The sequence below is a fragment of the Bactrocera dorsalis genome, chromosome 2, assembly GCF_023373825.1.
Source record: "Bactrocera dorsalis isolate Fly_Bdor chromosome 2, ASM2337382v1, whole genome shotgun sequence".
Taxonomy (NCBI): Eukaryota; Metazoa; Arthropoda; class Insecta; order Diptera; family Tephritidae; genus Bactrocera; species Bactrocera dorsalis.
Window position 1 is genome coordinate 53,053,513 of NC_064304.1, and position 16,461 is coordinate 53,069,973.

Here is a 16,461-nt window from a genome sequence, read left to right on the forward strand (position 1 = left end):
TTCTGGTAAGTGTTGTTGTTGAATGACGTTTTGAAAGCTTTTCTTTACGTTCATTTTTCTTTGTAATCTTTTTTGTTTCTTCTGGTTCTCTGGTTCAAGAGAAATGGTTGTTCATTGATAGGAATTTTCCTTTCCTTTGGACAAGTGCAAGAAGAAAAATAAATGCATTTACAAGCAGCGATGTGGTGAGCATTTGTACAACTCTGGTGTGTGAAACTATCGGAATAGATGACTTTTTGAAAGTATTTCCAACCTTTTTTGCAACTATTTCTGTAACCTCTTTACTCCTAGGTTCATAGTTGTCGCCTCGGAGTCGCCCTATACGAAATCTTTCAAACTGATAACACAAAAGAACATCCTGGTAAGTAGGTAACTGGGACTCAGAGAGATTGTACGGATATATGCCAAACACAGGACATTTCTGTCTAAATTTAAATTTAGATACAGACATTTTGAGTTCTGTGTTCTGTTGAGAGAATATAAGTGATAGAACTCGGCGAAATCACCGACAAGAGTGAAGGAACTCGATGAAAAAGTATTTGTGTGGAGACCTATCCGAAGGTGTCTTTTGGCGTAGGTGAATGAATGTGAGTGATAGCACTCGGCGAAATCAACGTCAAAAGTATAGCCGCAAGCCGATTTTCACCTTGCGCTGTGGCGCGCCGCATTTTCGCTCGTATCTCGGGAACGGTTCGTCCTACGGCCATGATCACATATACCATTTCGGTAGCAAATGACGTGACAAATAACTTTTCATTTTTGCCATGAGATGCGTATTTCAGGCGCTAGGTAGACAATTTCACGATTTTAGGCGAATTTCCGAAATTTCAAGGCCTGAGTTGAGGTTGAAGATGCAATCCGATCTCAAAACAAAAAGTTGCATTGGAATCAGGAAGTACTAAGGCAACTTTTCCGCACTATTAGAAATCCCGAATCGAAAAAAGTCCAGAATCAACCCACCCTAGTGTATATATGTATGTATTTTTATATGTATATATGGCTATATATGGCTGTATATATTTTTAAACATATTTTTCTCCTTTAGCCTTTTTTGGTATATGTACATATATTTGCCACTGTGTTTAACACTTTCACTCCACTTTTCTATCTTTTTATTTAAAAACTTCTTTAATTTTTAATTTTTATATTTTATGTTTTATTTTTTTTTTTTTTGTATGTACTTAGGCACCACTGCACTACACGGTTTAATTTGTTCAATTTGTTTTTTCGCACTTCTCTTCCGAAGACGGAACACCGAAAAGAATTGACAGGTAATTAGTTGCGATAACGAAAGTTAGTACTAACACGATTAGTTGGCACTTTGAGAAAAAATTAACTAAATCCACGCACTATGTCCCTGCTCGTGCGCCACGAAAATTTCTCAAGCTTTTTTGAGAATCGGAAAGTTGCTTGAGAATGCGTGAATTAATTTAAATCCTAATTGCCTGTCACTAAAACGATATAATTGCGAAAAAGATGAAAGACGCGTGCGTTCGATTTCAAGGTTTTTAAGACAAAGATTCAATTATTCCGTTCTTGGAATTGCTTAGCCTAAATCTTAAAACTAACGGCTTAAGCTAGTGGTAATGTAAATACAAGGGGTAAGTAATTATCTTTCGTTAAATATTGTAATAGATGAATTAAGGTAAGTAATAAATGAAGGTAATATAAATGTATTATTAAGGTAAGTATGCTATTTTGTACAATTCAATATTTATAAATTCAATTTCATAAGTTCTTATAATAATTTTATATTTCATTTTTTTTTAATTTAGATTTAGATTTACAAAAGATGTCGCTTGGCGCAACAATTAAATTTAAGAAAAGTGTAAAATTATTGTGCGAAAAAATTAGCATCGAATTATGTAGAGTAAAAGATTGTGTTAAATTAAAAAATGAAAATATATCCACTAAAACAATTTTGTATAAAGAGCTAGATTAGATTAGTTTAAAGACGTTGAAAAGGGAATTGCCAAATTATTTAACAGCATTAATAAACGCAAATTTAGTAACTGACCTTAAGTCAACAATAAAAATTTTGAAAGAAAATAATTGGGGTACTCACAACCTGTCGTAAAGCATCGTAAAATCGTAAAATTATAAATTTTTACACTTGTTTAAAAAAATTGTTGTTGGATTTCATACAAAAATGAGTTTACACATTTACAATTCTCAATGCTATGTTTTCGAATCGTTATAACTTACAACTTTATGAGACTTGTGAATTGCATAAATGTATTCGTATTTGAAGATAGAAGATTGAGCAAAACCAAACAAAATCATAATCAAAAAAACATCCCATTTCCTAGAGTTCGCAACCTTTCTCACATAAATTGTATAGAGAAAATGGTAACGAATTTCAACATTTTTCTCCATCTAATGAAAATCGATTTTTTGATTATTCTCATGACAATAACTATCAGGGATATGCATTGCCACCTAATAACGCAAATTATTTTTGTCATTCGAATCCAAATGAATGGATTTATCACCCACAAATGAATACAACTTTGAATCGTCAGAATAGTTATACTAACAGCAATAATTTTAGTGCGCTTAATGCCAATAATGTAACTAAAATAAATTAGCAACAAATAAGAAAGCAAAATGAAAGTAATTCGAATCAATCTAGAATAAGGCGATACGGCGCTCCTCAATCAATGGAATTTGAGCCATCAAATTTTCAATTAGAAACCTCGGAGGATTACCAACAATAGAATTAAAGATTGAACATAAATTTATAAGGTTTTTGATAGATACGGGTTCTCTATTACTTTAATTAAGCCCCAAGTTCTTAGTAGTAGAATCGTTGAAGTTGAACCAATATTATTAAAAACAGTGACAGGAAAAGTATTACTTTAACAAATTCAAGAAGTTTTCGACAATTACCATTACCACAAATTGTCATTTTACGTTTATAATTTTCCGATAATTACGACGGATTATTAGGCTACAATACACTTCGTAACCTCAACTCTAAGATCGATTTAAAAAATAATACGATTAATTTACAAGGACATATATACAAATTTTTCAACACTGTTAAAAATTATACACACACTAACTTACTAACCGAGTTGAAAGTCAATGATGTCAAATTTACTGACACACCAAATTACTAAAGAAACACAAAACTTTATTTTACAAGGAAGTGGAGAAACTTACATACATTCACTCACAGAATTAAACACCAAATAAAAACTATTCATGAAGATCCAATCTACCTTAAATCCTATAGGTACCCAGAAGTACATAAAGCGGAAGTAAATAAACAAATAAGAGATATGCCAGAACAAAAAATAATTTGCCACAGTACTTCCCCATATTCTGTACCGATTTGGGTGATATATAAAAAACTAGATGCTTCAGGTAAAGACAAGTGGAGAATCGTTGTAGATTACCGTAAGTTAAATAATATCACTGTGGATGACAAGTACCCCATTCCAAACATGGACGAGATACTGGACAAGTTAGGTAGATGTTTATACTTCACGACAATTGATTTGGCGCAAGGATTCCACCAAATCGAAATGGATCCAATAGATAGACAAAAAACAGCATTTTCTACAGAAAATGGCCACTTCGAATTTTTGAGAATGCCATTCGGTTTAAAAAATGCGCCAGCTACCTTCCAACGGCTGATAAATTCAGTCTTGGACGGTCTAATTGGGAAAGATTGCATGGTTTATTTAGATGATATAGTAGTTTTCAATACATCTCTGCAGGAGCACATCGAATCACTCGATAAAGTGTTTCAAAGATAAGCTGAAGCGAGTCTAAAAGTGCAGCCCGACAAAAGTGAATTTTTAAAACAAGAGACCGAGTTTCTTCGCCATGTTATTACCCCTACTGGCATAAAACCAAATCCAAATAAAGTCGTAGCAATTTTAAATTATCCGATTCCCAAAACGGAAAGGGAAATAAAACAATTTTTGGGTTTAGCGGGATTTTACTGCAAATTTATTCAAAATTTTTCAAATATAACAAAACCCTTAACAAATTGCTTAAAGAAAGGCAATATAGTGAATAATTCAGATAAAGAGTTTATCAGAGCCGTAAAAACTATCAAGTTATTAATAACAAAAGAGCCGATCTTGGCGTATCCAAATTACGAAAAGTTGTTTACATTAACGACAGACGCCTCTAATGTAGCATTAGGAGCAGTGTTAAGCCAAAATGGACATCCGATCTGTTTCGCCAGCCGTACACTCAATGAACATGAGTTGAATTATTCGGCAACAGAAAAAGAGCTCTTGGCAATGGTATGGGCTACGAAGTACTTTAGACCATATTTATTTATAGTATATGGCAAAAAATTCTTAATAAATAGTGATCATCGCCCTCTGCAATGGTTACATAATTTAAAAGAGCCAAATGCAAAACTGCAACGGTGGAAGATTAGGTTGAGTGAATACGATTTTGATATCAAATACATACAAGAAAATCATGTTGCCGATGCGCTATCTTGCGTTAAAATTGAAGAATGTAACGTTAATGTAGCCACAATCTATTCCGCTGACGAAGACTCTGGTGAGTACAATTGTACAATTGTACAAACACATGCAAAATATTTTCTAACATTCTTACTACTATAACTTATACGGAACTAACAACTGAGTTTATAAAGGACATAATTAAAACTTATTTATTAAACAAAAATACAACAATACTTATGACAGATGACGATGACTTTATACAATTTCTAAACATTTATAATAGACTGATCACTTCAAACAGATTTAAAATTTACCTAACCATGAAGAAATTAGAAAATATTGAAGATTATTCGGCCTTCAAATCTAAAGTAATAGAAATTCAGTTCGAAGGTCTGCATCAGGGAATCGAAAAAGTTGCAAATTGCTTCAAGCAAAAATATTACCACCCTAATTACGTTAAGGAGATAACTAAAATAATTAAAGAATGTGAGTTATGCAACCATTGCAAAAACGACCACATTTCGAACAAATTACCATTTAAAGTTACGCCTCCTGTGTATGAGACTCGAGAAAAGTTTGTAGTAGACTTTTGGAAATGCGATGATGAAAATTATTTAACATGTATTGATTTGTTTTCTAAATTTGCTGCAGCTGAAAAAGTATCAGCCTTAAATTGGTTAGAAACTAAGAAAGCCCTCCTAAAGATTTTTAATTTTATGAGACCTCCGAAAACATTAAAAATAGACCAGGACCAAGGTATCAATAATGTTAGCATAAAGCAGTGGTGTCAACAATTGAATATAGCAGTGGAAGTCACAAGTGGGAAAACTGGTATTGGTGATATGGAGCGGTTTCATAAAACGATGAATGAAAAATTGAGAATTATTTGTAGCTCTGGGGATAAAGATACCTTCAAATTGAACAAGCATTATTTACCTACTATCATGTTATATCTTATTCCATTACAGGTGAAAGTCCGTATAACATATTTTTTAATCGAAAATACCCAAAAACAAAAATAGATACGAATTTGTTAGCGCCGAAACCTCTAGGAAAAGATTAGATAAAATTAGTAACCCTTATAAAAGAGTAAGACTTGTTCAAACCGAGTCTGATTTGAAACATCATTTAGTAAAGTTTAAAAACCGAAAAGTAAGAAAATATAAAAGCCAATTTGAAAGAAGAAAAAAATATGTATAACTGATTAATGTTTACAATTTAGTTTTAGTTTTCAAATATTAAATATTTTGTACAAAACAAAAAACAAACCAAATGGGTTAAAGCATTTACTAATATTATTAAGCATTCTTGGAATCTGTTAACATTTTAGTTCTACTCATTTTGTAAATAATAAAAACCAAAAACTGCAATGAGGACATTGCAATATTTTAAGATGGGAGGAGTGACATTGCTATACTCACTCAAACAATAAATTAACCTCAATACGCTCTTATACGTCTTATACGTTAGAAGTGAAATAATCGAGTTGACCTTCTGTAGCAGTTTTTAAGCAAGGATGAGTCAGTCATTAAGCAAACATTGAAATGTGATGTATTAATTTACTATTGTAATACAGGTATCCCTCGAATAGCACGGTACTTGAGTTGCACGAAATCTCGAATAGCACGGTTAAAAATTGCGACAACCCTCGAATAACACGGGGTTCGAATTACACGAAGCCGCGAAAATTCCTTTTAAAAATTGAAATTTAAGGATCCTCTACCTCTTCAAGGAAAAACAAATCAATCTTTGGAGAGTGACAGTGGTTGAACATATGTAATTTAAAAATTATTGCGTTTATAAAGTTTTACCTTTTAAATTTCAAATAACACGATTTCGAATAACACGGAACCAATTAACCGTGTTATTCGAGGGATACCTGTACTTAAATTTGTTAATAAATTAAAATAAAATCCAATAAACTAATACTTAAATTTCACTTATATATATTTATTAAGGTGTCCGTTATTTCCCAAATCTATTTTTGAGTCTGCAGCGCCCTCAAAATTTTTAGCAAATGCCCTAAAAAAAATTATGAAATCCATATGAGCTCTTAATATTGATAATAACCCGTGCCGCAACGACGATTTATTTCCCATATAAATAACATGGGGTTTTTGTACTTTTTGCAATTAATTTTTTCTTTGCGAAACTAACTGATATATTGCTGCGGCACCGAATTATTTTTGTAGGAAATTGAACGTTCTACAAAGTTTTTCAAAAAAAAAAATCGAAAGAAGAAAAAATCGAAATATTTTTTTTTTGGTCAGTCAGTGATATTTGTGTCAAATTTCACATCAAAAACTTTCAACTTTGACGTTGAATAACTTTGACGGAAGTGATTTTTTTGAAAAATTTTTCAGAAACTTGTTGTAGAACATTCAATTTCCTACAAAAATAATTTGGTGCCGCAGCACAAGATGAATATGAAAGAATCATCGATAATCTAGTACGGGAAGTGTCGAACACCACAATGAACATAGTGGCAGGTGACTTCAATGCATGGGCAGTGGAGTCGGGTAGCGCGTACACAAATAGACGGGGAGAAACCCTTCTGAAGGCTTTCTCGGTACTGAGCACCGTCTTGTTGAATATTGGTAACAGAAATACTTTCGAAAAAACGGCCGCGGTTCTGTAAATGGCAAGTGAGCGACTTGTACACACACGGTCAGTTCTGGCAGTTCTGCTTGAAATCGACAAAACGCACAAAATGCCTAAGTCTCTTAAAAAGGTTCAAACCAGAGGCTGGAAAGCCGAAACACTTGATGAGGATATCTACAAATTAATGTTCGATGACAATCCGAACTACGCTATGGACATAGAACAGAAGGCTGAATGCCTAGTTAAACATATCAGTTAAGCCTGCCATGCCGCTATGTGTAGGAAAAAACAAGGCACATACAGGAAACCCGCATACTGGTGGAATGAGACTATTGAAGCCCTGAGAAGTGAATGCCACAAAGCTAGGCGCTAGTGTCAAAGGGGACGACAAACGGCAGATTTTACAATGCTAAACTGAAGAAATCAATAAAGAAGAGCAAAACCTGTTGTTTTAAGGAGCTATGCAACTAGGTCGAAGAAAACCCGTGGGGAGATGCATACAAAATCGTCATGTCAAAGTTTAAAGACCATAAAGGACAAGCGGCTACATGCCCTAGACTACTAAAGACGATTGTCAAAACGCTTTTTCCGACACAATTGCTACAAAGGCAGCAAATAAAAGAAGCTACAAACGCACCGCTAGTTACTGACCAAGAAACTATTGAAGCAGCAGAGAGATTCGAAAATACTAAAGCATCAGGCTTAGATGGCATACCGAATAAGGCATTGAAACTCGCTATTAAATATAAATCCACCCCATTTACGGAAGTATATACGTAATGCTTTCGGGAGAGAGTATTCCCTAAAATTTGGAAAAAGCAGCGGCTAGTGCTTATACAAAAGCCAAATAAACCAGCAGGAAAGCCAGGCGCCTACCGACCGTTATGTATGTATGTTTTGCGCAATGGGTAAAATACTGGAGCGTGCAACCACGTGGCTTACAAAAGCAAAGCTCCAGTTGTCAGGCCAAAAAACTGAAGCGGTACTAATAACGAGTATGAAAAAGTTAGAGGCGACTACGCTCAACATCGATGGATACAATATCCCAACGCAACAACCGTTGAAATACCTGGATGTAATTATTGACGCGAGGCTAAATTATCGGACCCACATCGCGAAAACCTGTGAGAAAGCAGCAAAGGTGACGGTTGCATTAACTAAAATAATGGCCAACATAGGTGGACCTAGTCAAAATAGACGCGCTCTTCTGGCAAAAGTTAGCCAGTCAGTACTGATGTACGCCGCAACCATTGCTGCACAGAACATATGCGAATACGGCAAAAGCAGTAGTTCGGTTAAGGGCAATTAAGGTAGCTTGCGCTTACCGGACTGTGTGGCACGATACGGCTGGAACTATTTCAGATATTATTCCTCCGGATATTATGGCGATGGAGCTAAAAATAATTTATGACAAAGCGGAAAACGGCGGCAGACGACTAAATAAACAAGAGAAGCAGCAAGAAAGATAAACCAGCCTTAATGAGTGGCAGAAACGATGGGACGAAACAACAAAAGGTAGATGGACACACACGTTTATCAGAAACGTGCAGGTGTGGGTAGAGAGAAATCATGAAGAAACTGACTATTACTTGACGCAGTTCCTGACTGGACTCGGCTGCTTCAGAGAATATTTTTACACAAATATGGACATGACGATGGGTTTAACTTCTCTTTTTGCGGAAACGAGAATGAGAACGCGTGGCACATTGTCTTTCTCTGCCCCCGTTATAAAGATGAAAGAGAGCAGCTAGAGCAACTTCCCTCAGAGCGGCTAACCCCTGAAATATTGTACCACACATTTTACGTTCTCAGCAAGTGTGTTTGTTAGAGAATGGAGCACGATAGCCCTAATAGAGTTTCGAAGGAAGGAATGGCAAAGAAAGAGCGAAAAACGGGTGATCAACTTGGAGCTGGAAAATTAGTAGAACGAAAGCCAACCGGCTAAAGCTTTCCTTGCGAAGAAATACCTAACGGTGGCCCCGCAAAAAAATAAATAGCTTGAGGAGACAGAGTTAGGGTTTAATAGGCGTCCTACCCCGCAGATTCCACACTTGGTAACAATGGCGGCACATGTGCGAGTAGGATGAATCGTGCATGGCCTCCGAAACAGGATGGTACAATCATTTGGAAAATAACCAAACTATGTCATTCAATTGACATGTACGATAAATTGAAATTACGTGAGTTTAAATTTGATAAGAAACAAATAAAAACTGTTTTATAAGATATAATAAAAAATGTATATATGTATATATAAATAAATATAAACAAGTATACACATATGTATAATATATGTTCGAACAATTAAATTATATTCAAAGGCCTTATCGGTATATGTCCCGCAATACCTCTTGCAGCAGGCAAGCAGGATTGCTTACAAAATATTAAAGCACAAACAATTCGTGCATATGCTTTTATGCTATAGTGTATTATATCGGTATTCTGCGTGAGACGATTGTCTCATGTCTCTAATAGTGACTATAGTAATTTAGTGATTTTGTTAGTCAGGAGTCTCATTTTGGTATTCTGGCAAATAGAGTATACTACTTTACAGTATACTACTATACTGTAAAACCACATATTCTAAATGAACATTCAAAAGAATCAAAAAATTCAAATCATTTACAAATACCAAAAATGATTTCAGACGATAAAAGTCTATGTACACCGGCAGAAACTACCCGTTCAAAGCAAGATGCTACAAAACTAAAGAGGAGTAAAGACATTTCATATACCAAATTCATTGCTGAGAGTGACAGTTTTTAATACTACTGCACTCGATTTTCATCTTCACCGATTTAAGACAATTCTGAACAGTTATTAGAAATCAAAAAAGACAATTTAGACAATTTTTGGAAGCGTCTCCAAGGTGCATATGACGCAATCGTAGAATCTGCTGACTCAGATCTACCAGAAAATTTTAAATCCTCGGCTTACGTCAAGTATGAAAACTGCCTAGATCAATTCAAAGAAACAAAAGCGATGATTTCTGATCAGTTAAAGCTATTAAAATCAATTGCACCTACTCCACATCCGAGAGTAGAGCTGCCACAAAGCCACAGTCAAGAGGCAAGTTCAGGCATTCATCTCAAAGTGCCAGCGTGCGATACAGAAATATTTCATGTAGGTTATGAACAATAGCCGTCCTTCCGGGACATGTTTACAGCCGTGTGCATAAACGATCCAAAATTATCACAGGCGCAAAAATTGTATCACCTCCGATACAAAACTAAAGGTCAAGCAGGCGTAATAGTGAAACAGTTGCTCTTAATGACGATAATGTCAATTTGGCTTGGGAAGCGCTGAAGTTTAGATACGAAAACGAACGAATATTGGTAGATAAGCAAATAACGATATTAATGAACTTGCCAAAAATTCAAATGGAAACAAGTGAAAAATTTATCAAACTTTAATCCACTGTTTCCAACTGTTTGTTAAAACATATGCACAGCGGCATTACCAGAAAATTCGTCATTGTTGTGGGAGCAATCGCTGTCATCAAGAAAAAAATGCCCCACGTGGCAACAAATGAAAGAATTTCTCACTACCCAGTACGAAATCGCCGAAAGGGTAGACAAAAAAATAACCAAACCAAAAGGTATTTACCACGACCTGAATAGAAGCTTCCACAGACTCCAAGCAAGTAGCAACAACAATCAAATTCGAAGCTTCTTTAAACATTAAACGTTCACATCCGAACAATACAAAAAACGTCATGCGAACTATGCAAAGGGGGACAAACTCCTAAGTTTAAAGAAATTTAAAAAATTAAATATCATTGACCGAAACAATTTTGTAAAGTCAAAAAGACTGTGCACAAACTGCTTATCACATGCTCACATGCTTAAAGATTGTGAAAGCAAATTTTATTGTCACAACGATTCGATGCTTCACATTAATAATTTTTCACATTCACATTTTTAATTTAGGGCACAAAATAGGTTAAAGCTACCAACAAAACAAGTCAACTTTGAAATTACGGGAATGGGCGGAATAGTAGTTCAGAACTGTAATAAAATCTGCCCCATTACCCTATTTTCCCCCCAAACGGATATAAGAATACAAGTAGAAGCTATAGTCTTACCGCAACTAACAAGCATGCTTCCAAGCTATCATATAAATAGCAAGCATTGGGAAAAGGTTACACATCTAAAGCTAGCAGATCCCAACTGCAACACCCCCGCTCAAATAGACCTTCTATTAGGCAGAGACCTTATATCACAAATTATACTAGAAGGTGTTGAAAAAATTTCAAGAATAATTCTGGCGCAAAATAACATTTTCGGATGGGTCTTAAGTGGACTAGTTGCGGAACCAGTCACAACAATGACAACTCAAGTTGAGGAAATCTCAAACGTGTACCTCAATTCACAATTGAGACAATTTTAGGAGTAAGAAGAACTAATAATTCGAGCTGCAGAACTTAATCGAGCAGGTACAATCTTTTATAATACCCGAGACAGACAAGTAGTAACAATACCAGAGTAAAGGTATCATGGTATTCTGCTTACTACGTTGGTGGCACACATGGCAAAGCACTAAACCCAAATACTAGCTTTGTTTCATAGGCACTAAATATTAAAAAAAAATTTTAAACAATAAATATGTTGCTGTGTGTTATGGAGAAAATAAGTTCAATTATTTAAAATACTCTAAAATTAATCTATTTTCATCGCAAAAAAACAATTTGGTTAAAGGTTCTCTAAAATCCTCAAATAAAATGAGCATTTCCTGCTTTTCCGGAAGAAAAATTGTGAAAAATGTTTTGTTTTCCATTTCATTAATTAATTTTTTAAGTAATTTTGACAGAATATTTCGAGGAGCTCTTGTGTAAAAGCTTTTAACAAAGTTTGTTACCTGTCTTTTAGCTGTGTTTATGCAAATACCACAATGAAACATCATAGTATGGTTACCAGCAAAATACTACGTTGCCCATATGGTATTTTTCTAGTATTTGGTGACACACATATGGTATTTGTACCATATATGGTATTGTTACTACATGACTGTCTCGGGTATAAGAGATTACAGCTGCTGACGTATGCTATGATATTGATATCATCCGCCTCAACACCCGCGCCCTTAGTTCTGCTTTCTCCAGACCGGACAAGGAAGCAAAGCAAATGGGTCTGGAAGTGAACGAGGGCAAGACTAAATATCTCCTGTCATCAAACAAACAGTCGTCACACTCGCTACTTGACTCTCACGTCACTGTTGACAGTCATAACTGCAGTTGTAGCCAAAAGCCAAACTCTATAAGCCGCTCATAATTCCCGTCCTGCTATATGGTGCAGAGGCTTGGGCGATGACAACAACTGATGATTCGACGTTTGGAGTTTTCGAGAGAAAGGTTCTGCGAAAGATTTATGGTCCTTTGCGCATTGGCAACGGCGAATATCGCATTCGATAGAACGATGAGCTGTACGAGATATACGACGACATTGACATAGTTCAGCGATTGACAGCGGTTACGCTGGCTAGATCATGTTGTCCGAATGGACGAAAACACTCCAGCTCTGAAAGTATTGGACGCTGTACCTGACGGGGGAAGTGGAGGAAGAGGAAGACCTCCACTCCGTTGGAAGGACCAGGTGGAGAAAAACCTGACATCGTTTGGAATATCCAATTGGCACCAAGTAGCGAAAAGAAACAACTGGCGCGCTGTTGTTATCTCGGCTATAATCGCGTAAACGGTGTCTAGGCCAGTAAAGAAGAAGAAGCAGAAATCATTTCATTCTGTTTTTTCATCATATTTTTAATTCGAGAATCACTAATCACTTTTTTGCCGTTTTTTTTTAGTAAAACTATACATAATTCGAAGAAAAATTCGTTATAGAGAAAGGGATTAAGAAAACTTCGTTGTACAAAAATCTATAATAGAATTTCGACTGTACCTTGACAAGTTTCACAACGGCTTTTGTGGCACAAAAATGTACATGCTTACCGTTTCATATTCTCGCAACATGTTGCTAAAGAGTCTAATAGTGTTTTTCACCGAACACTTGTTTGCCTCACCTAAAGCTAATAGATGTAGATATAGTTCATGTACATGTATGATCAAGATGGCGACCTAAAATCCGAGTATCCATTATCTGTTACAAGAATTTACAATTTTCGGATGGCTTTACACTGTACATATTCTGTCCTGTTGCCGTTGCTTATTTTCTGGTTGTGGTGCATTTTTCGAATGACTCCTGTTCGTAGCACCACTTTATCTTCACTGCATCATGGCTGATGCATAATTGGAATAAATAAATATATACATATGTATATACTTGTATATATCGTCACCTAAAATGCAAAAGGCCGTAACTAACATTTTTAGTATTTTACAGGAGAAGCAAAAAACGTTATAGATTAAAGACTACTTAAAGCTAAATATCCAAATTGTAGATTTAAGCTTAGAAAACAAAGACGGATTTGTTTCTGAAAACCAAATTAATTGGAAAAAAGCAGTTTTTAAGAAATGTTAGTTACGGCCTTTTGCACTCTATTTTTCTGAAACCAAAAAGCCGTAACTACTTGAAAAAAATTGTGTATAAAATGAAAGCAATGGTTAAAATAAGAAAATGTGCTTTTAGGCTGTAACTAAAAAAGTTTTTAACAAGTTATGTCTTTTTGTATCTATTTATTGTAAGTATTTTAACACAAAAGAAATTATTTAATTAATACATTTAATTCGAGAAAATAAAATTAAATTAAACTAGTTAAGAAAAACAAACTAATTCATTTGAAAACAACAAAACCTGCAATACAAATAGCAAATTAGAATAGGTTTAAGATGTAAAGGGTATATTATCATAAAAGCTGTAGCAGTCAGCCGGAAGTAAAAATTTAAGTTCATGCAAGTGTTCCCATTTCTTTTTGGATATTGATATTCTTTCGGTATGTAACTGTGAAGGTTCGATGTCCCTAAATTTTTGTTGTGTACGTTGTGGCAAAACGTTATAATCGTCGTTGATGTTTGTTTTATAATAAACTAGAGGACCCGTCCACGCTTCACTGTGGCTGATACATAGATAATACTACTCCTACCATCTACATATGTATATGTATATGATTTCTATTAGTTGGATTATAACTATTAGTTAATGAGATATAGCATTTTTGTGAAGCAACTTGTGTTAGTTTACAAAAAATGGATCATAAAACATTTCGTGTGTCAATAAAGCATTGTTTTTTTGGGGAAAATACTGTTGAATTTGGGCTCAGGGAAATCCACCGCTGAAAAGACATTTGCTAAGCTGGAAACAGGCGAAATAAACAAAGTAGGCGGCTCGCAAGTTCATAATCCAATAAAAACAACGAATAACTGATTCTGAGAAGTGTTTAAGTGCTCTCTAATCGGAATAAAGTGGGTAATAGAAACATAGCTCCATCATTTCCCACTGGAGTCCAATCGACAGTCATTCTAGTGGACTGCACATGATGAACCGGTTCTCAGGCGTGGAAAAACAAAAAAGTCGGCTGGAAAAGTTATAACATCAGTCTTTTGGGAATCAACGACTGATTACTGAGCCAGTTATAATCTACTTCACTGCGTATTTGGTTGCAGTTCATTTCTTCTGTTCCAAATACTTAGCAATTGCATTATTTTTTAGAAGCTAAGCTACCTCTCCACCAATTTTCAGCCAAATCGGTTAAGCCGTTCTTGAGTTATAAATGACGTAACTAACAACAACTTTCTTTTATATATATAGATGTGAGGTTTTTTTTTATTGTTTTTGCTTTGTTTTTTTTGAAGAAATGAAATATTCAAATATGCCTACAAACATGAATTTTGAACAAATGCTTATTTGAAATATAATTTTTGTATTTATGAGTTGTATTAAACTTTGACATAAAGAGCTAAAAGGTATCCTATGTCATTAGCCTGGTTCTAAGCTACCTCTCCACCAATTTTCAGCCAAATCGGTTAAGCCGTTCTTGAGTTATAAATGATGTAACTAACAACAACTTTCTTTTATATATATAGATGTGAGGTTTTTTTTTTTTGTTTTTGCTTTGTTTTTTTTTTTTTGAAGAAATGAAATATTCAAATATGCCTACAAACATGAATTTTGAACAAATGCTTATTTGAAATATAATTTTTGTATTTATGAGTTGTATTAAACTTTGACATAAAGAGCTAAAAGGTATCCTATGTCCTTAGCCTGGTTCTAAGCTACCTCTCCACCAATTTTCAGCCAAATCGGTTAAGCCGTTCTTGAGTTATAAATGATGTAACTAACAACAACTTTCTTTTATATATATAGATTATTCCAGATGAATCATATGCCAAGGCACGGATCATATTAACAGTTGGCTCTCCGGATTTTTTGCCTGTATTGAAGATGCTGAGTTTTTTATACATAATTTATACATGTATGTAAATCTTTACCTGGTCGAATAGATACGTAGCGCTTAGGAATACTTTCGTAGTCAAGGAAATACTTGTAATCAACATGGTGCACTTTTAGAAATGGGTTCTTTCGAGACTCTCTAATCAAGCCAGACAGCTCAGATGGTAAATTTATTTGTCCCTTGTTGATTTTTCTTTGAATGAGGGAGTGGATCGAATCACATTCCATTTGTGTATGTCCCACTATTAAATATTTATGTTCTACCGTTATGTTTTCTTGAACACATAAAGATAATATTGCATTAGAGAGAATTACATTTCGGTTCTGGTAGAAACAACCATCGGAATATATAATTATGTGATGAATATTTGGTGACTTTTTAGTGGAATTTTTTATGTATTTTTTTATATACATGTAGCAAAGATAGAAGCAACAAGGGTACCATCTGTTTCGTCCCAGACAAAATTGTCAGATTCATGTAAAATAACATTATAAATTGTGCACCTGTAATTTCATTTTATAGTACGTGGCATTTGCATTTGTCTGTGGAATCAATTTCATTGCCTGCATGTCAATGCATAACAACAAGTGTAATCCTGATTTAGCGTTTTCTATGTCAATTAACTTTTCATTTCTCATGTCTTGTATATCCTTTCTATGAATGTCGTACTGTTTGTAGCTTTTAAAATCGGACTGCAAGTACAGTTTCTTCGTATACTGTTCGTATACTGTCCATTTTTCCAGAAAATTTATACGTTTTTGAAATAAGACTCCTTCATTAGTAAATGCTTTACGTTCTGATGTTATTTTGTTTTGTTCTTCTGGCGAAATATTGGTGCCATGGGAGTCATTGAAATTTACCCAATTCCTCACCATTTTCTCATTTAATCCAAACGTAGATAAAAACATATGAAAGCACAGTTGAACACGTTTAGAATGATGTTTTAAATAGTAACGTTTTGTAATTGATCTTCTAGAGTTCTCAAAACCAATTCGCTTTATGTTCGCGCGTTCAACAAGATTAGCGACATACATTTTTTTTTGATCCCATGACATTTTCCAGAACCCATTAAATATTTCCT

The 16,461-nt window shown here is 34.7% G+C and overlaps 1 protein-coding gene across 8 annotated transcripts in view; it reads right to left on the reverse strand.

The window, feature by feature from the left end:
* Positions 1–16,461, reverse strand: part of LOC105225669 (protein sneaky) — a 392,025-nt gene that overhangs the window by 79,282 nt on the left and 296,282 nt on the right. The window contains exon 9 of one of the 8 annotated variants that reach the window (XM_049448020.1): positions 11,907–13,328. The exons of the other annotated variants lie outside the window; for them this stretch is intronic. Coding sequence (XP_049303977.1) covers positions 13,255–13,328 — 74 coding nt within the window. The 3' untranslated portion in view covers positions 11,907–13,254. Of the gene's footprint in view, positions 1–11,906; positions 13,329–16,461 lie in introns of those variants that run through there. 8 annotated transcript variants of the gene reach the window in all.